Raw genomic sequence first — 22,142 nt, 5'->3', positions numbered from 1 at the left:
AAATTCTTTCTAGAGACAAATAGATCCCTCGAGATCTCTGCAGGAATACTCTGGGAAACTCTTAAGGCCTTCTTAAGAGGACAGATTATCTCATATCTTTCCCACAGAAATAAATCCGAAGCCAAGAAAGTAGCAGAGATAAAAAGCGAAATTACTAAAATAGATGAAGAACATGCCAGACTACCAAGCGAGACTCTACATAGGAGGAGGCAGGCTCTACATTCAGAATTAAACCTCTTGACAACTAAAGAAACTGAACAACTAATCTACAAATCCAGACATCATTACTATGAACATGGAGAGAAAGCTAATAAGCTTTTAGCTCAACAAATTCACAAGCAAGAAGTGCAACGCAATCTCGTAATCACAACACGAACGGAGATAAAATCTTGAACACAAAAATATAATGCACACTTTCAGAGACTACTATAAATCCCTATATACTACTGAGTTTAAAGAAGACAATACACAATCTAATGCATTTCTGGATACATTACAGATACCACAAATAGACGCTTTTAGTGTGGAGGAACTTGATAAACCTCTGGCATTATCAGAATTACTAGATGCTATAAAGTCACTCCAAGGTGGAAAAGCAGCAGGCCCTGATGGCTACCCTGCAGAATTTTACAAGAAATTCTCCACTCAGCTAGCTCCCCTCCTATTAGCAACATTTACAGAAGCCAGAGATAACCAATCTCTTCCACAAACCTTTCGCCAAGCACTAATCACTGTTTTCCAAAACAAAATAAGGACTTATTACAATGTGCATCATACAGACCAATTTCACTTCTGAATAACAACGTTAAAATACTCTCTAAAATCATAGCTAGAAGGATGGAGAAAGTGCTCCCCTCGGTAATATCACAAGACCAAACTGGATTTATTAGGGGCCGGCACTTATCTTCAAATCTTCGACGCCTGTTTAATGTAATATACTCACCAACTAAATCAAACACCCCAGAAATATTATTATCATTGGATGCAGAAAAAGCATTCAACATGATTGAATGGAAATACCTTTTACTACATTGGAGAAGTTTGGGTTTGGCCCGAACATGTGTGCATGGATCAAATTACTGTATACTAACCCAGAAGCTTCAGTTTGCATCAACAACATTTGCTCAGACTACTTTAAACTAGAACGTGGCACTAGACAAGGATGCCCCTTGTCACCGCTGCTGTTTGCGATTGCCATTGATCCACTGGCAATACATTGTCGAAATACTGATCAGATAAAGTGGATTATCAGAGAAGGACTGGAACAGAAAATCTCATTATATGCAGATGATATGGTACTGTATATTTCAGACCCAGAAAATTCTGTGCCTGCAGTCTTCAACAACAACAACATTTATTTATATAGCACATTTTCATACAAACAGTAGCTCAAAGTGCTTTACATATTAAAGAATAGAAAAATGAAAGACACAATTATAAAACAAAATAAATCAACATTAACATCGAATAAGAGTAAGGTTCAATGGCCAGGAGGGACAGAAAAAACAAAAAAACTCCAGACGGCTGGAGAAAAAATAAAATCTGTAGGGATTCCAGACAATGAGACCGCCCAGTCCCCTCTGGGCATTCTACCTAACATAAATGAAACAGTCCTCTTTGGATTTAGGATTTCTCACGGAAGGGCTTGATGATGAAGCAGCACTCACAGAATTTCAAAAGATCTCTGGTCTCAGAATTAATCTGAATAAAATTGTACTCTTTCCAGTGAATTCTCAAGCATTTAATACTGGATTAGATACCCTACCTTTTATCATTGCAGAACAGTGTAAATACTTAGGGGTAAACATCACAAGTAAACATAAAGCTATATATCAACAAAATTTCGCCGTCTGCATGGAAAAAATTAAACAAGACTTGCATAGGTGATCAACCCTTCATCTTACACTAGCTGGAAGAATTAACACTGTTAAGATGAATATTCTTCCTAAGCTCCTTTTTTTATTTCAAAACATTCCAATATACATTAACTAGCAAAATACCCGCAGTTCGCAGCGGCGAAGTACTGCCTTTAAAAAGGTTTAATTTTTTTCTTAATAAAAATTTTAACTGAGGGAAAATATACCAATAATTATTTGTTAAGGATATCTTTGTATACCACATTGTGAGTTCGGCCCTCCGGTTGTAATATGACCAAGCTGTGTGCTGAGCTTACTCTTGAGCATGCAACGTACAGTTGGCCATGTGAACAGTAATCTTGTTTCAGATCTCACAGCTTGGATTGCTGCTGTCATAATCGGTTTCAGTTTCATGGTTTGTTTCAATTACGACAGTATTTGTAGGACTTGTGTTGAAAAGACATTCGACATCTGTCAAGTGTTATAAGTATACAACAGGTTTCATCGATAACTTTACATCCAGCTTTTGAGAGTTTAAACATTCATAAACATCAAAGTGTCCACTACTGAAATCTTCACCTGTCAATCTAAGATGTTTAAGAGGCATTGGCGGTTGACAAAAGGTGTAAAATATTTGGCCATTTCGGTACACTTGAAAGCGACAACCGAACAATTCACCGGCAGCCATCAACTCACATGCAGATGCATAGGTGAAGGGCTTAAGCATTTCACTCTTCTAGTGCTCCTGTGTAGAATAATTATCTCCTGTACCGTCATCAGTCCACACCTTCAACCTGTCCCAGTCATTCAATACTTAAGACACAATGTTCCTCCGGATATCAAGAGTGAGCCTGATATGGCCGTGCAATATGTAATAAAGAGAATGGAAAAGGTAGGTGCCATCTCCAGGCATGGAAACCACTCGGTAAGTGACAGTTCTTTGATCAATGGTGATCACCTCGATAGACATGTTAATGAAGGTACGGTTGGAATGATAAAGGAAATGGGTACCTGAACAATGTAAAGTAAGTCTAAAATACCTACATAATAACTATAATCCTAATAAATGAGCAATAAAACAGCGGAGAAGCTGTGGATTAAATAAAAAGGCTGTAGTTATCAGCAGGGAGACGTGAATCCCGTGGCAAAGCAGGGAAGGGAATGTAGAGACTGGAGCGACGGACGGCCTTATATAGGCAGGCAGCCAACAACGGGAGGCGTTGGGATGGGGGACCCAACGCCTCACACGTTGACCGAGCTGCAGGCTATTGACGTATATATGTACGTAAGTAGGATTCAGTTAGCGTTGGGAACCCGCGTACTCAAATATCTTGAAGATGGGCCCATAAGTAACAAAGACCGTTGAAAAGTTCAATATGGCGGCCGACAGTGGCATCATACCACCGAAATAAGTACCAAATTTCAGCCTTCTACCTACACGGGAAGTTGGAGAATTAGTGACGTTGGAAAGTTCAATATGGCGGCTGACAGTGGCGTAATACCACTGAAATAAGTACATACATTGGTTTCGGTTAGTGCAGGGAAGCCGCCTACCAAATTTCATGAAGATGGGGCCATGAATAAGAAAGTTCAACATGGCGGACGTTGTTGACCGTTATGACCATTACGCGTAGAATTTCGAAATGAAACCTGCTTAACTTTGTAAGTAAGCTGTAAGGAATGAGCCTGCCAAATTTCAGCATTCTACCTACATGGGAAGTTGGAGAATTAGTGACATTGGAAACTTCAATATGGCGGCCGACAGTGGCATCATACCACTGAAATAAGTACATCGGTTTTGGTTAGCGCAGGGAAGTCACCTACCAAATTTCGTGAAGATGGGGTCAGCCTTCTACCTACACGGGCAGTTGGAAAATTAGTAACGTTGGGAAGTTCAATATGGCGGCCGACAGTGGCGTCATACCATCGAAATAAGTACGTACATCGGTTTCGGTTAGCGCAGGGAAGCCACCTACCAAATTTCGTGAAGATGGGGCCATAAATAAGAAAGTTCAACATGGCGGACGTTGTCGACCGTTATTACCCGTTATGACCGTTGTGTAGAATTTCGAAATGAAACCTGCTTAACTTTTGCAAGTAAGCTTTAAGAAATAAGCCTGCCAAATTTCAGCCTTCTGACTACACGGGAAGTTGCAGAATTAGTGATGAGTGAGTGAGTGAGTGAGTGAGGGCTTTGCCTTTTATTAGTATAGATAAATCATTCTTGAGGCAATTAGATTCAACAATAACCTCATTTATTTGGAATTAAAAACATCCACGTATCAAAAGAGCGACCCTACAAAGACAAAAGGCAGAAGGCGGCATGGCTCTACCTAACTTCCAGTTTTATTACTGGGCAGCAAATATACAGGCGATAAGAACCTGGACACAAACAGAAGAACATACTCAGGCTTGGACCACAATAGAAGTAAAATCCTGCAGTACTTTGTTGTATTCCTTGCACTGTGCTCCAATAAACACACATCGGCAATATACAAATAACCCAATTGTGCTCCACTCACTTAGAATCTGGAACCAATGTAGAAAGCATTTTAAGACAGAGAAGCTTCTATCTGTGGCACCTCTGCAAGAGAACCACCTCTTTCAACCTTCACAAACATATGCAGTTTTTAATATCTGGAAAAAATTTGGAATTAACTTGCTTAGAGATCTTTATATAGACAACGTTTTTGCATCATATGAACAATTACATTCCAAATTGAACATTCCAGCTACACATTTCTTTCACCATCTTTAAATCAGGAACTTTGTTAAACAGAACCTTCCAGATTTTCCTCATCTTGCACCCTCACCCATGCTGGAAAAAATATTGCTCAATCTCAAGGACTTAGACTCCATCTCTACAATATATAAAATCATTTTACAATCCCTCCCTTTCAAAGATCCAAGGACACACTGGGAAAAAGATCTCTCAATTAATATATCAGAAAAGGAGTGGAAAGTAGCAATGCAGAGAATTCACTCGAGCTCCATATGCGCAAAGCATACAATTATACAACGCGAAATTATATATCGAGCACATCTGTCTCGTCTAAAACTCTCCAAAATGTTTCCAGGGCATGATCCAACCTGCAAACGTTCCAACCAAGTCCCAGCCTCACTGGGTCACATGTTCTGGGCCTGCACCAAATTAACATTATTCTGGACAAAAATTTTTAATTACCTTTCAGATAGCCTTGGACTCACAATCCCTCCTAACCCATTAACAGCTGTGTTTGGGGTTCTTCCAGAGGGGCTTAAAGTGGAGAAAGACAAACAAATTGTGATTGCATTCACTACACTTTTGGCATGCAGACTGATTCTGATAAACTGGAAGAATCCAAACTCTCCTCTTTTAAGTCAGTGGGAAACTGATGTGTTATATTATTTGAAATTGGAAAAAATCAAGTACTCAGTTAGAGGATCCGTACAGACTTTTTTCAAAACATGGCAGGACCTAATCCGTAATATTTTAAAATAAGTTCATAAAGCACAGAGAATTTATTAATTTGGGTATGTTTACAAGCCTTAAATTTTACGCCGTTTGGCTTGCTTTCTCTCTCAGGGTGAGATTCGATCTGTTCTTAACTCAATTTTTCTTTTTGTAAAAACAAAAACATGATTGCTTTGTATGGATTGCAATAAAATTAATAAAAAAAAAAAATCAGGTTTTTCTTAATTTCAAATTAATTTCAAAACAAGTGCCATTTTTAGATTTTGTAAATTGATTTTGAGTCATTCCCTCCACCATTTTGATTATCATGGGTGTTGACATTATGTCTTTCTCTCGACAGGGATGCCTTTCATTTGGTGGGTGTGTCTTAGAGGTCATGACCCAAAAAGTAATTTGTGCCATGTTAAAAGGTCATGGAGCAGCTAATTATTCAAGTTCACACATTAATTTTTACATGCTTTTGTGCTAAACAAGTGTATTTTTGTGTACTTTTAGTTTCAACCTTGTTTTTGAACTTTTGTACTTGATTTTTTTTTTCCTAATGTTTTGGTTTAGTTGCTTGTGCTAACAAGCACCTGTTTTTTTATTTTTTTTTCTACATTCTGACCACATCTTTTCTCCTGATCAGCCTTGTGTTATAAAAAAATAAAGAAAAAATAAAACAAAAAATTGTGCTGCTCATTGAAAGCAGAATACGATCACATTTCCTGTCCATGCGAGAATACAGCCTCATCTGCTGAAGACAAAAAGAATGACGCATGACTTGTGAGTTGATATATACATGGAGGAAGCTGACATAGACTGCAAAGACGACTGATGTGCCTGGGTCTACAATGGTAGATGAAACCTGGACAATGTGTTCCACATTTGACAGAGCAGCTCAGCTAACAGCCCAGCCATAATGAATACTCCTCATATTTAACTCGTATAATAACAGCAAGTCATTTGTCACCATTTAATTATCAGACTGATTGCATGCAAGTCTAAAATACAGTACTTCTGAAGTATATTATTTGACATACAAGCTGGGGTTTAATATGATAACAATTAAAAACAGAATAAGGGATTCAAATAAAAAAGTGAATCATAAAAGAAAAGATTCTGAGCAAAATATTAACACTATGAAGAGTAAAATGAATACAGTTGGTGGCCAGATAGACAAAAAAATTCATGCAACATCCTGCTTTGAATGGCTGATTGGACCATTAGTTGTCTGGAATTATTTAGCTGACTGAATACAAAAGCCAGGTGACAGAAATTGAGAACTATTGAATATCAAAAAGGGCATAAGTTGAAATTCTAAACTCCATGTAGATCATATCAGGGAAAACTCAAATTGAAAGAGCATGTGGTATGCCGTACTAGAAAGAAGATTATCTTTGAGAACAATCTATATTTTCAACAACTGAGAAGAGGACTGAGTTTAATGATATTGGAACAATTCTCAATATTAGATGCAGAAGCAATCCAACTTTAGAAAATATCACCTCTATAGACTCTTCTGGCTTGTTTTCTGTCTAATGTGAGGAAACCTATGTCCTCCTTTCCACCCCATTTCACTGCTTTGTGTCTGTGTCCTCATGTTGTCTCTCTCTCTCTCGTGCTAATGAACAATTAACCTTTTCATCCTCACTCTAACTGCTTCTTCAAAAATAGTTTCTTTAGCTGTTCTTTCCAAAACACAACTGTGTGAAGATAGAGCACACACACAAAAGAAAGCGCTGTCTTTTTAAACTCTTCCAAGTCTTTCCTCAGATTACATTCTGGCCACCACAGAAAAAAAAAAGAAAAAGGGGAAAAAAAAAACACAACTCTTACATGATATAGTATGGATTTAATATCATTAATGTTACTGGCTCATCTCCAATATTGTATGAATTCCAGTAAGCACGTTCAATAAATCAGGGCTTTTGAGAAATTGCTCATTAATAGAGGTTCCTTTGTAAGTGCTGTACAATGAAAAAAACTTTTTTTTGTGGGATGATGATACACACCAGTTGTGTAGAATGTACTACACCCTGTTAATTCGTTCCGTGACTGAGCTCGTAAGTCAAAATGCTCGTATCTCAAATCCATTTTCCCCATTGAAATTAATTGAAATGAAATTGATTCGTGCCAGCCACCAAAAAAACACCCCAATTTTTTGTTAAATGTTTTCAACATAAGAAAAATGCATTTATAATGAACAAATACTGTATACAAACAAAATAAAACATAATACATAAAACATAATAAAGTCAAGTGTTAGGTAAGTGTCATTAAATAGCACCGCTGCACGACCAGTTGTAACTTTTTCAGGGTGTTTCTTTTCATTAAAGTTCAAAACTTCTTCCCACATTGCAAACACTTCCTTTATCTCACTTGAAGAGATAACCTCCTCCGCCTCTGGCTCCTCTGCGATATCGATCTCCTGCAGAACCTCCGTATGTTGCTGCGTCTGTAGTTCTTGTCAACTCCTCCATTGTCAGTTCCTCAGAATGTGCGGCAACGAACTCTTTGATAGCTCGTATTTCGAATTTTGGCTCGTAACTCAAGGCAAAAAATCAACCTAGTGATGGCTCGTATCTCAAAAAACGTGTACGTTGGGGCACTCGTATCTCAAGGTACCACTGTATTTTTATTCAGTTTCACTTTGAGGACAATAGCATGCTGTTCTGCTATACAATGATTGTTTGGTATTTTAAGTGTCTCATCCTATAAAGGCAAATTTACAGTATATAGCAATTGCCACCTACCACTTATGCAGACTCAAATTGTACACATGATCATTTAATTACATTTTAAACTACATTTAAAGTTAGAGTTCAGATACATCTTTGTAGAATTTTGAAGAAAAGCCATATTTCAGTCTTAACATGTTGGCCTACACAGTGCAACGGTCATATTACTAAATATCGATTTGCTGAAAAATTTAAGACAGAATTGCTCTGGTGTTGTGGACAAGGCTCGTCAGTTGATATATCAAGTATAAAACTTAATCAGTTTAAAGTGTAGCTGCCGAAGCGTAAGGCGAAGTCAAGCACGGGTAAAACGCATGTTGAAAGAAATCTCTCAGTCCAAAAGTTTGTTTTAAAAATATTTAGTGAAAGTTAAAAGCGAATAATCCACACAAGAATAAAACAAAAAATAGTTACACATCTATACTAATAAAAGGCAAATCCCTCACTGACTCACTCAGTCACTTACTAATTCTCCAACTTCCCGTGTACGTAGAAGGCTGAAATTTGGCAGGCTCATTCCTTACAGCTTACTTACAAAAGTTGGGCAGGTTTCATTTCGAAATTCCACACGTAATGGTCATAACTGGAACATATTTTTTTGTCCATAGACTATAATAGACGTCTGCTCGATGGCCGTGGGAGGCGGAGTTACGCCTCCCATGTAATTTAGTGCCTGCCCATACAAGGCCGTCCGTCAGCCGCAATCCAATAGAAACACTGCCGCTAAATATTCACGGGTGAAGGACTGTGCTTATGCAGACGAAGATAAGATGGTCAGGGTGGTGTTTGGCACAAACTCAGCGAAACAAACTTTTAAGTGCCGGGTCTTAGCTAACATTAAATACAGCCGTGGACATCGCATGAGATGGCACCAGCACAGCTGGGAACCTTCGATGCATGTACACTGAGCGGCTCATGTGAACTGACGCAGTGCACAGACAAAAGCAACAGTTCCAAAGAGTGCTGAACAAAACCAATTACAAAATTGAGAAGGCAGCAAAAAAATATGAAGCGTCTGACACATACAAGCATATTCATAAGTGCAACTACTGCGGAAGCAAAGCACACAGTGGAAAAAGTCAATGTCCCGCTAAAGGAAGACAGTGTAAAAAAAAAAATAAATAAAAAAATAAAAAAAACTCGTGCATGCAGTGTATCACGTCTCAGATAAAGAGGAAGACGAGCTGTTTATTGATGCAGTAAGAAACAAATCGATGAATGAAACCTGTTATCTTTACAACGATTGACAAACACGGAATGTAACTTGAACACAACACATCCTACAAATACGAACCTGATTGAAATAAATAATAATAATCAAATCCTTGATGACAGCAACACTCATAACACTCACAAAACAATTACTGTATATTGACAATCATGTTACGTTATTTTTAAAATGTTCCTTTTTCTTTTTCATAACTTCTTTAACATACTACTTCTCCGCTGCAAAGCACGAGTATATATATATTTTATGGCATCCGGCCGGGGCGGATGGGCTTGTGCCTCCTCCAGACCGCGAAGGGGCGTCCACCCTGGTTATGTTGGGGGCCTTGGGTAAAGGGCTTGGAAGCCCAGCCCTGTAGGGACCCATGGCCACCGCCAGGCGGTGCCCCGGTGCCTCAATATCCCTGGAGCCCAGCACTTCCATCAAACCAGGAAGTGCTGGGGGGGGGAAGATGACTGGGGACACCCGGACGGCTTCCGGGTGCGCAGCCGGCACTTCTGCCACACTGGGGCGTGTCTGCGGAGGAGTGCCGGGAAGCAGCTGGAGCCCATCCGGGTTCCTATTTAAGCGGGCCGCCTCCCTCCAGTCAATGACAAGAGTCGGGTGGAAGAGTGGCAACGTCTGGAGAAGGGAGGAGGCGGTAAGTAGAAAAGAGAGAGAGATAGAGAGGAAAAAGAGAAGAAGAAAGAGAAGGCATTGGAGTGGCCTGGACTGAGGGGTATTGGGGATTAGTGAGCTGAATTGTAAAGAAGGATGAAAAATAAACGTGTGTTTATGGGTGACATTAACGTGTCTGCCTGTCTGTGTCCGGTGCAAGGTTCACTATATATATATATTTATTGTGGAGTCAACCCGGACACAGACAGGCGGACATGTTCTTAATCACCACCACACGTTTATTATTTACAATATTTACAATAATTATGTCACTCAGACACAGTCACATTAGTGCACAAACCCCAATTCACAGTCCTGGGCACTCAATGCCTTCTCTTCGGGCCGCCTCCACACTCTCTTCTGCCTCATCCTGCTTCCAACCAACTCCAGCCTTGAATGAAGGGAGACGGCCCCTTTTATACTCTCCCGGATGAGCTCCAGGTGTTCCCGGCATTCCTCCTCTGGCCACGCCCCAGCATGGCGGAAGTGGCGGCTGTCCTCCCGGCAGCTCTCCGGGTGCCGTACTAAATCTTCCCCCCAGCACTTCCTGGTGTGGTGGAAGTGCTGGGGTAACAGGTTCCCAAGACATTGGGGCGCCTCCTGGCGGTGACCACGGGCCTCTACAGGGTGGAGCTTCCATGCCCTGTACCCGTGGCCCCCACAGCAACCAGGAAGGCGGCCCCCCCACGTGATCCAGGGTGGGCTCTGACCCTCTTCCGGTCCCTCACGGCATCCCGGCCGGGTCGTTGCCCCTGGCATTCCTGACAGTACCCCAGAGCCAGCGAAGACCACTCGTGGGAAAGAGCGACCCGTCCCGTGAGGCCAGCACAGCCCCGAAGCGGGTCCTACTCCAGGACAGCCGGGGTCCGGTCCCATTCTCCAAGCAGGGACAGGGCCGGAGACGCGGCCTGAGCACCACCACTTGGTGCTCCCCTGTGCCTCACACAGGTTGCGCTCCCCCCTCTTACCGGCACCCCGGGGTCCCCTCGTTCGGCAACCCCTCCGAGGCCTCCGCGCCCCTTTGGTCGGAGCCACTCGCTCCCTTGCAGCCTCCTCTGGCCATGGTGGCACCCCCTCGCCAGCGGAGAGTCCTTCCTGCAGACGGCCCGTCTCCTGAGGGCAGGTTCCCAACGAAGTGGGTCCTACTGCCAGTCCAGGGTCCGATCCTACAACAGATAGGAAACAAGGGGCAGAACCGTTGCTAGACACTCTTTCCCGGTGTCCCCAAGTGCCACACACTGGCAGCGTTCTCCCCTCCATTCAACACCCCGGCACTTGCCTGTTTGGCACCCTCTCCGTGGGTTCCATGTCTCTCCTTTCGCTGGATACACAGATGGGACCGCCTTCAGTCCGTTCATCCCCGCTGACTTCAGGGTTTCCCTCTGCCCCTGCAGAGGGCGGCCAGCTCTCTTTGATGGGTGCACCCAGCACCACATCCCTTCCTGTCAGAGGAATCAGCACACAGCCTCTCATTCCCCCTTCTACTCTGGGATGCCATGACAGTTTGAGACTCCTTAAGAAGAAAGAGCCTCTTTTCCGTCTACGTCCCTATAGTGCGCCGCACTCACTCACCGTCTCCGCCATACCTCTCTGGCTTCCTGGGATATATACACATATACACGCACACACACACACATATTATATATATATATATTATATATATATATATATATATATATATATATATATATATATATATATATATATATATATATATATATATATATATATATATATATATATATCTATATATGTCTATATATCTATATCTATATATCTATATATATATATATCTATATATATCTATATATCTATATATATATATATATATATGTATTTAGTTGTTGCATATACACTCACCTAAAGGATTGTTAGGAACACCATACTAATACGGTGTTTGACCCCCTTTCGCCTTCAGAACTGCCTTAATTCTACGTGGCATTGATTCAACAAGGTGCTGAAACCATTCTTTAGAAATGTTGGTCCATATTGATAGGATAGCATCTTGCAGTTGGAGATTTGTGGGATGCACATCCAGGGCACGAAGCTCCCGTTCCACCACATCCCAAAGATGCTCTATTGGGTTGAGATCTGGTGACTGTGGGGGCCATTTTAGTACAGTGAACTCATTGTCATATTCAAGAAACCAATTTGAAATGATTCGAGCTTTGTGACATGGTGCATTATCCTGCTGGAAGTAGTCATCAGAGGATGGGTACATGGTGGTCATAAAGGGATGGACATGGTCAGAAACAATGCTCAGGTAGCCCGTGGCATTTAAACGATGCCCAATTGGCACTAAGGGGCCTAAAGTGTGCCAAGAAAACATCCCCCACACCATTACACCACCACCACCAGCCTGCACAGTGGTAACAAGGCATGATGGATCCATGTTCTCATTCTGTTTACGCCAAATTCTGACTCTACCATTTGAATGTCTCAACAGAAATCGAGACTCATCAGACCAGGCAACATTTTTCCAGTCTTCAACTGTCCAATTTTGGTGAGCTCGTGCAAATTGTAGCCTCTTTTTCCTATTCGTAGTGGAGATGAGTAGTACCCGGTGGGGTCTTCTGCTGTTGTAGCCCCTCCGCCTCAAGGTTGTGAGTGTTGTGACTTCACAAATGCTTTGCTGCATACCTCTCCGCCTCAAGGTTGTGAGTGTTGTGACTTCACAAATGCTTTGCTGCATACCTCGGTTGTAACGAATGGTTATTTCAGTCAAAGTTGCTCTTCTATCAGCTTGAATCAGTTTGCCCATTCTCCTCTGACCTCTAGGATCAACAAAGCATTTTCGCCCACAGGACTGCCGCATGCTGGATGTTTTTCCCTTTTCACACCATTCTTTGTAAACCCTAGAAATGGTTGTGCGTGAAAATCCCAGTAACTGAGCAGATTGTGAAATACTCAGACCGGCACGTCTGGCACCAACAACCATGCCACGCTCAAAATTGCTTAAATCACCTTTCTTTCCCATTATGACAATCAGTTTGGAGTTCAGGAGATTGTCTTGACCAGGACCACACTCCTAAATGCATTAAAGCAACTGCCATGTGATTGGGTGATTAGATAATTGCATTAATGAGAAATTGAACAGGTGTTCCTAATAATCCTTTAGGTAAGTGTATATATACATATACAATGCAGGAAAACAATGCAAGAGAAAAGAATTGTTTGAAATATCTTGTAAAAAAACGAAAATGGACTTACATCGAATTAATTCACTGATTTTCCATGTAATGTCCCACTTGTCCTACATTCAATTGTGAATTCTCTATGTAATAAACTTAAGTTATAGCGTAATTAGATCTGGACCACCCTGTATATGGGTTTGTGAGCTGAATGGCATACTATTACAGAACAACAGGCAAAATAAAGATTTTAAGGCCCTGCTAACTACAGTATTTCACCATTACACCGACAAAGATGCTCCATAACAAGGTCGTGAAGGATTCAAATCTTTTTGGTTTAAAAGTAGACCTTAAAAAGGACAATTGAATTCTATTCCTCATTTACAGAGATTGTGCCCTCAATGGTTTCTGAAACTCCCTTACTTTAACCCCAAGCTAATTCTGGCACATGATATATACACAAAATGGGCCGACACCACTGGTTTAAGTTTTAAAATCTGTATGGTTTTCTAATCAACTGGTTTTGAAGGAAGTTCACCCTATCATTACCATTGTAAATTCCACGGTTGTGGTGGAGTAATGTAAGGTGGCTTTCACTCTAGTCATTATAACAGACTGAGAAGCCAGGCTTTACCCTTTTCTGCTCTACTCTCCTAATCAGAAATTAAGCCTTGAATATGCTCACTCAATATCTGCTTTCTCAGCTAAACATTCAAAGGCAATAGATGATTTGAGCATTTTTAATTTCTTGGTTTCTTTGGTACTTTTTGTGTAACACCTTTGCTGTACAGACTATGGCTGCATGCAGTGGTTTTGATGTGCTGGTCTTTCGAACTAGTTAAGTAATGTATTAACCTTTAGAATCCCAAGTACAACAGATCTTGATAGTTCTGAATGACATTTTACAGTATCACAGATTACTTTACATTCTGATACAACAAATTTTGTTTTTCAGAAATTGCAGGCAGTAAAAAAGTTAAACAGTAAGAGAAACTAATAAAACATCCAGAATGCATGTAATAAATTTTGAGTAAAAAAAATGAAAACCACAATCCCTTCTGTTATAAATCAAGTAACAATTTGGAGCAGGTGGGGACTGTTCTTTTGCATTCTACCATAGCCACTGACTCCCCATATATATGTAAATATGACAACACCTCCTTATTTTACAAATAAAACCTCACCACACCAGCACTATGGCACCAAATAGCAAGACCCTGATACTTCATTAGTAATAAAGAAGTCTAATTAATTACAGGTACAAAAGCAAAATGTAGAGAGTGAGTAGGTTGGTAAAAAGAGGGAGAAAAGGAAAAAAAAAAAAAAAAAATCGACTTACACATAGTCTAAATCCAGATAAAAACGGTCAGGAAAGGACTGCTCGTCATGCGCAGGCATGGAGTAATCATCTCTCTCCTCCTCTCTGTCTGCGCCTCTGTTCTGAAAAAAATTTTTTGTACCCATCGTTTTTGTAGAAATTTAAGTAATGTTATTTTGAAGTCAGAAATATCACTATCAGCAAGCAAAGAATACAGTCTGCAGCTCTCAAAGTTTGGAACTCCAAAAATGTGGTGCTCTGCACTCTGATCTGGCTATGGCAGGATGTGATGGGTTTCTCAATTGGCAAAACTTGCCACCAATATGATTTAAAAACTTTGGAAAGAAGTCATTTGATAACCAGAATAAAGAAATGAGATACAGACTGCTGCCAAGGGTAAGAGGAAGTGCATTTTAACATGCCAATTTTAGTAACAGATGAGCAATACAATGAAAAGTGAGGTACAATGTACATTGAATTATCTTCTGGTCTTTAACCAATATATAACTATTAGAGCGAGAAAAAAGATGTTGGAAATGTGTCACCCAATACACTGGGGAGCTTATGGTTAAAGGCTTTGCTTTATGACTTAAGTTTTGGTTATTTCTTTATGGCTTGATGACTATTAAATGTAAATTTGTGTCAGCTACTCCATTAAAGAGGTTTGACTTTGCAAAGTGTTCTCTTTACTGCTTATTGGGTTCCAGCAGAGGTGGGGGTTAGTGGACGATCGTCATAATGGACTGGCAGGTGCTAAATGCAATCCTCCTTTTCTCACGGTTTATTCCTAGCTTTTGGTCTGCTCACAATAATCAACTTCCTTGTAGTGTTTTGTTTAGGAGTATTATTAAAAATTGAGGCGAGAGTTGGGAGGGTTGTACTTGTTCTCAATTTTTTCTTTGGAACTTTTTGAAAAATACAGGCAGTCTGTTTCAATTGGGGTACTGTAGGATATTTCAGTGGTTAAGAGTGTGGATGGGGCAGAACTGGGTTTTAAGACTAGTAACATTTGGATGATCAAGGAGTTTAACTGCTGCACTACTATATTACTGATTCAATTTTCTTATTCACTCTTTTTACTCTCATATGTTGGCTTTGGCTAAAGTTAATATAACCACATGGAATACCAGCGTGGCAGACAAAAGCTCCCAATTTTCAAAATGAGTCTTTTAGGATTGGAGGAGGCTGTGTATCTTTTCCCCCTTGAACACTTATGTATATAAGCACATTAGATAATATTTTATGACAACTTTGGGCTCATCTTGTTCCATTTATTGCTTTCAAATTTTTGTATCCCTTATATTTTCTTCAGCTCAGCGAAGAACTAAAGACATATGCTGTTACAATATCTTCCACTCTCCCTTATCAACCCTTTGTATGAAATGTTTCATTCCATTAATCCTGAAGAAACTGTTTCCACACTTTTGCTATTCTTAGCAAAGCTTCATACAGTACCCCCTCTATTTTCTTCATTTGGCCTCTTAATATTCTCTCTGCTCCTTCATTGTCCTGGAATTTTTTTTTAAGATTAGCTTATGGATCTCCAAAAATCCTAAGCATCAACACATTCAATTTAAATGTGTTAAACATCTATATCTTGGTCCATGTATGTGTTTTTTTTTCCCATGAAACTTGCTCCCAGCTACTTACTATATGGACAAAATCAAGCATATAGCCATGCAGACTCCATTTACAAACATTTAAAACGTTCTGAAGAGCTCAGTGATTTAATACATGGTACTGTGATAGGATGCCCCCTTTGCAAGAGGACAGGTCATGAAATTTCATCTCTGCTGAATATTCCACAGTCAATTGTAAGTGGTATTATTGGAAATTGGAAGTGTTTACGAATAACAGCAACTATGTCACAAAATGGAAGACGACAAAGTCACAGAGTGGGGTCAAAATCTGATAAGGTGCATGGCAAGTAAAAGACACCAACACTCTGCTGATTCCACAGCTTTAGATATCCAAACTCCCAATGGCATTAAGCACAAAAACTTCATGGAATGTGTTTCTGTGGCAAAGCAGCTGCATGCAAGCCTCACATTATCAAATCCCACGTTATGCGCCAGATGGAGTGGTGTGCAGCACTGCTGTGGAGCTGTGGAAATGTGTTCTATGGCGTGACAGATCATACTTCTCTCTCCAATAGTCATACTGGCAAGTATGGATTTAGTGGGTGCCTGGAGAATATCACCTGCTTGATTGCATTGTGCTAACTGTGAAGTTTGGTGGATGAATGATAATGGTGTGGGCCCGTTTTTCAGGGTTTGGGCAATCTTAATGCTTCAGCAAGAAAAATATTTTAGACAATATTTTGCTTCAAACTTTGGGAAACAGTTTAGGGAAGGCCCTTTTCTGCTCCAGCATGACTGTGCCCCAGTGCACAAAGCAAGGTCCATAAAGACATTGTTAGATAAGTTTGGATGAGTTGACTGGCCCGCACAGAGCCCTGACCTCAACACCATCAAACAGAGCTTGTGAGTCAGGCCTTCTCATCCAACATCAGTACCTGGCCACATAGATGCTCTACACAATAAGCAGACACAAATTCCCCACAGAAAGACTCTAAAATCTTGTGAAAAGACTTTTTCTTTTATTAAAAACCCAACTTAGTCCCAGCTACTTATGCAACCTTTCCTATATAAACATCCCAGGCACCATATACTATGGGACTGTCTTTGGTCTCCAACTCTTTCTTAAACTTTTTTAGTTTTCCTGTTTTCCCTCATACTTTCATTCTTTTGGATATACCTGTATATGCACTAAATCTCTGATACCAGGAGTGTCCAAAGTCCAGTTTTTTTGCAAAGGCTCACATGTGAACGTTGAGGGTTTCTAGGGGTCAGATATAGAAAAAAAACAGTAATATACAGGTAATCTTAGATTGAAGGTGGTAAACTGTTAATTTTTGAATACGGCCATAGTCTATTCTTCAGAACTTTAATTCTCTACTTAAAAATTCCAATTCTAAACTTATGCTTGGCACAGACATTAATGCTATAATGATCCTGGTCTTAGATACATCTTCATCCACACTTTCACTCCTCCTTTATTTTATTTGGGAACCAATCATAGATTGGATTCTTTCATGCTGCTTCACCATTTGGCAAGAGACATCTTGTCATTCTGCTGTATTCTTATTGTATATGTTCTCTCCAATTATTTGTGTTTTATCCTTTTTTTACCCTCTCTGAAAATATCCTCTCTTTATTACACCTGTGCATACTCTTCCTAGTCTCCTGCAGTATGAGATGGAAGTTTAACACACTTTTTTTTTTTTTTTGAAGGCAAGCTTACAGAGTTTTTGGTGTAAAATTCAACCTTTCTATACAGCGCTGGTGCAATTTTGCAAGACATTAATGGTTTAACTAATAATTTTACATTTTCATTGTTTTTAGAACATTATAACACTAGAAGTGTACAGGCCATACAGCTCAAAGCAGCTTGCTCTTCCTATTCACTTAATTCTAAATTCTCAAATAATATCAAGCCTAGTTTTGAAAGTCCAAGAAGTCCCACTGTTTACCCCAACTTTTGGTAGCTTATTCCATGTGTCTATGCCTCTGTGTTAAAACTTACTAATTTTTGAGCAAAACTTACCCTTAAGTGTACCACTATGTCCCCATGTTCTTGATAAACTAATTTTAAATACTAAATTTAAATACTTCAAACATGTCGCTTCTTAAATCTTCTTTTGCTTAAACTGAAAAGGCTCTGCTCTTTTAATCTTTACCTGGAATGAGCCTAGTTATTTTCTGGTATTTTTCTGCCATGTCCTTTTTGTAACCTGGAGAATAAAATTGTACACAGTAGTCCAGAAGAGGCCTCACCAGCATGTTATAACGCTTGAGCATAACCTCCGAATTTGTACTCTACACATCATGCTTGTCATGCTTCGGTCACAAAGTTGCATAGGTTCATTCAGGGATTTCAAGAAACAAGCTTTATTCCAATACAGCATAATCTGTACTAATAAAAGGCAAAGCCCTCACTGACTGACTCACTCACTCACTCACTCATCACTAATTCTCCAATTTCCCGTGTAGGTAGAAGGCTGAAATTTGGTAGCCTCATTCCTTACAGCTTAGTTACAAAAGTTAAGCAGGTTTCATTTCGAAATTCTACACGTAACGGTCATAACTGAATCCTACTTATGTACATATATACGGCCATAGCCTGCAGCTCGGTCACCGTATGAGGCAGAGTTGCGTCCCCCATCACCATGCCTCCTACATAATTGAGTGCCTGCCCATATAAGGGCGTTCGTCAGCAGCAATCCAATAGATGCGCTGCCGGGAGTTAAAATTGCTGGTGAAGGAGTGTGCTTATGCAAACGAAGATGAGATGGTCAGGGATAGAATAGTGTTTGGCACAAACTCAGCAAAAGTGCAAGAGAAACTTAAGTGCTGGGTCTGAGCTAACATTAAATAAAGCTGTGGACATCGCAAGATTGCACGAGATAGCACAAACACAGCTGAGAACCTTTGATGCATGTACTCTGAGCGGCTCACGTGATCTGACTGTGAACGCTGTACGCAGACAACAAGCAAGAGCTCCAAAGAGCGCTGAACAAAAAACACATTACACAATTGAGACGGCAGCAAATGAATATGAAGCGAGTGACGCATACAAGCATATTCATATGTGCAGCTACTGCGGAAACAAAGCACACGGTGGAAAAAGTCAATGTCCAGCTAAAGGAAGACAGTGTAAAAAATGTGGTAAATTGAACCACTTCGCTAAAGTTTGCAGGACTGGGAAAGGTAAACCCATGCATACAGTGTGTGATGTCTCAGATAAAGAGGAAGACGAGCTTTTTATTGATGCAGTAGGAAAGGAACAACCCTCTGATGCTGAACAAGCCTTTGTAGACATATCGATAGGAAAGCAAGGTGTAAAGCTTAAGTTTAAATTACGTTCATAGACACGCTGTCGCTAAATATTCGCAGGCAAATGCACAACTTAATACTGGGAATGCCTGTTAAACATCTTAGATTCACGAGTACCGATTTGGGTAGTGATCACTTCGATTAATGAAACCTATTATCTTTACAACGGTTGACAACGAAGATGAGATGGTCAGGGATAGACTAGACAAACACGGAATGTAACTTGAACACAACACATCCTCCAAATACGAACCTGATTGAAAGAAATGATAATCAAATTCTGGATAACAGCAACACTCATAAAAGTCACAAAACAATTACATTGACAATCATGTTACGTTATTTTTAAAATGTTTTCTTTTCTTTTTCATAACTTCTTTAACACACTTCTTCGCTGCGAAGCGCGGGTATTTTGCTAGTAAAGAATAAAGCAGAGAATGTCTAGGGGAAGAGAGACACTAGGACAGCCACAGTGTGGTCTTTTAAATGTTCGAAACCATATGCGGCACGGCAGCAGGTTAGCAGCTGATCTGCAAAGTGGAGTTAAAAACTGGTGTTTGTTTCCCATTGTATAGCTGTTTAAGAGGGGGTTTCGGGAGAATGGCCACATCCTCTTGGGGCCACAGTCAGTGTTCACATGCAATATAAGCTTACATTATGTTAATGGCTTCTGAACACAGTTTTGAGGTTGATAATGTTGATTCCACTATGACTCCTAAATCCTCCTCATGAGATGGACATTCAATTTTCAGACTTCCTACTGTGTATACAAACCAAGGATATTATAGTTTTGCCTTTTTATATTAGCTTTTATTTCTATATTTTTTCTGACCTTACTTGGAAATTCAGTTTAGTTTCAATACTGTATTAAAAAATCTCCCATACTGGGCTTTGTAATTTTCTACCAGCCATATTGATCTCTGATTCTATGTCATGGCACATACAATTTATAGACAGAATTTTGCCACCTGCATGTCTGAAAAGATCAAAAATCACGAAATGGATTCTACTGTTTTCTGACGGGTGTGATCATGAAAATTATGGGAGCTCAGAACAAACAGGGCTCTTAGGCTTCAATCAGTGTGCAGACCCCACCTAGTTGTATTGAGGGAAACAAAGGAAAACAAGCATGTATAGTGAATTTTAGGGGCAGTGAGACTCAAATAGTCCATGCATAAGAACAGTAAACCCATAATGAGCCGAGCAAGAGTAGGTAATAGCAGTGCAGATGGGCACAAGATGACAGAGACAGCATTTGAAATTAGGAACAATATATATATTATCTAAATCTGTTTATCCAGAGCAGTGGCGGGCAGAGGCTAGAAGATGCCTAGGGCAAAATCCTTGATTGTATGCACCCTAAGGTGAGGGTGATGTCAAAGTGGTTGGTAAAGAAGGCATATGAATATGATAATGAAAGGCATATTAAATAAGAAATAAACACTTTATTTAAATTAAATATTCATTTAAGTTTGCTTCCCCAGATTAGATCTACTCTCCAAAAACAATTGTACTACTTCATTTTTTACATCATCTGTGAGGAATTCTTTATCAATGCAGATTAAAGCCAGGTTGGTCAGATGCTCTTGTGACATGGAAGATCTGAAATGTAAAGAACCCTGACCAAACTCCTGTACATGCAAGAATTATCACAAAACTCAGGTTTACTCTGGCTACACAAAACTACATATTTCTCCGACTTACCTTACTGGACTAGCTAGAAAAAGAACACGAGAGATTAAATAAGTGAGGTAAACTCAATTTCAGAAAAACATTTCACTGTACCAAGGCTGGACAAATGACCCTTAACACGTTCACTGAGCATACAGGACAGAGAGGGGGAGGGAATGAAGCATCTCTCTTGTGCTGAAGACCTTTTCAAGGTCGTTTGACTCATGGATTCAATTTTCTGTCCCATGTGAAATAAACATAGTTTTCACAATGTTTTCAAGGGAAGGCCCCTTTTAGCTGTGCGGGGCCCGGTCAGGCCCAGTGCGAGCACTTCTAGCACTTAGAAGTAATAATTCTTCACTGAGAATGAGGTATAATAATTTAAATTTCTTCATATTCAATTATTTTCAAAACAGGGCTCTCCTAGAGAGCAACACTCTTTTGATTGGATGCCTCCCCAGATATGGATGCCTGGAGCCATCGCCCCCATGGAAACGACACTGATCCGGAGCAGGATCGAAGGAAACCTGGAGCCTACCCCAGCAGGTTTGGATGCAAGACAGGAAAAATTCCTGGTATGCAATATGTATGATATAGCTAATGTTAACAACAAAAAGAATATGATATTTCAAGTATCTATTTTGAGAGAGAGAGAGAGAAATTGAAAAAGGGGACAAACATTTTAAAACAATTCTGCCACTGGATTATTTTCACAATATCAGGTACTTTGAGATTTTATTCTATATAATTTAGTTTCTTTTTTTTAGTTTATATTAAATACAAAAACACATTAGTAGGTTTAGTTTTTCGCCAGTTGGCAGACTCTTCACCTACCTATCTGCTTTCAGTAGAGACATTGCTAACTCAGGAATTGTATAAGGCTTGTATCTCTTTGCTGTTAAACAACTCTTCTTAAAGCAAAAATGATTGGTCAGCAAAAATAATTGGTCAGCAACAATTTATTGACCTAGTCAGTCTCTCGACTAGTGCGGTTTTCAAAAAAGACGTCTCCTGTGTGAAAAGGCAGGTGAATTATTGTCAACAAAGCACAGACACATGAGAAATAAACTGAAATGTTACTCACTCATGATTTTTCTGCCTATACAGTAAAAGGTTATGTTGATCGGCACATTAAGGCTTCAGGAGTTTGAATTACATGTTGATATACAAGAAACGCAATATAGGCGGAACGTAAATCGCTTTCTATTTCAC

General features: G+C 39.9%; 1 protein-coding gene across 8 annotated transcripts in view; it reads right to left on the bottom strand.

Annotated features, from left to right (window-relative positions):
- Positions 1-22,142, bottom strand: part of LOC120531052 (protein kinase C zeta type) — a 677,641-nt gene that overhangs the window by 424,592 nt on the left and 230,907 nt on the right. Inside the window, exon 6 of one of the 8 annotated variants that reach the window (XM_039756043.1) lies at positions 14,386-14,486. The exons of the other annotated variants lie outside the window; for them this stretch is intronic. Within the exon in view, the coding sequence (XP_039611977.1) occupies positions 14,386-14,389 (4 nt within the window). The 5' untranslated portion in view covers positions 14,390-14,486. The remainder of the gene's footprint in view (positions 1-14,385; positions 14,487-22,142) is intronic. 8 annotated transcript variants of the gene reach the window in all.

The sequence above is a fragment of the Polypterus senegalus genome, chromosome 6, assembly GCF_016835505.1.
Source record: "Polypterus senegalus isolate Bchr_013 chromosome 6, ASM1683550v1, whole genome shotgun sequence".
NCBI classification, from domain to species: domain Eukaryota; kingdom Metazoa; phylum Chordata; class Cladistia; order Polypteriformes; family Polypteridae; genus Polypterus; species Polypterus senegalus.
The sequence above is the reverse complement of the archived record's forward strand: the minus strand, read 5'-3'. Positions and strand labels throughout refer to the sequence as shown.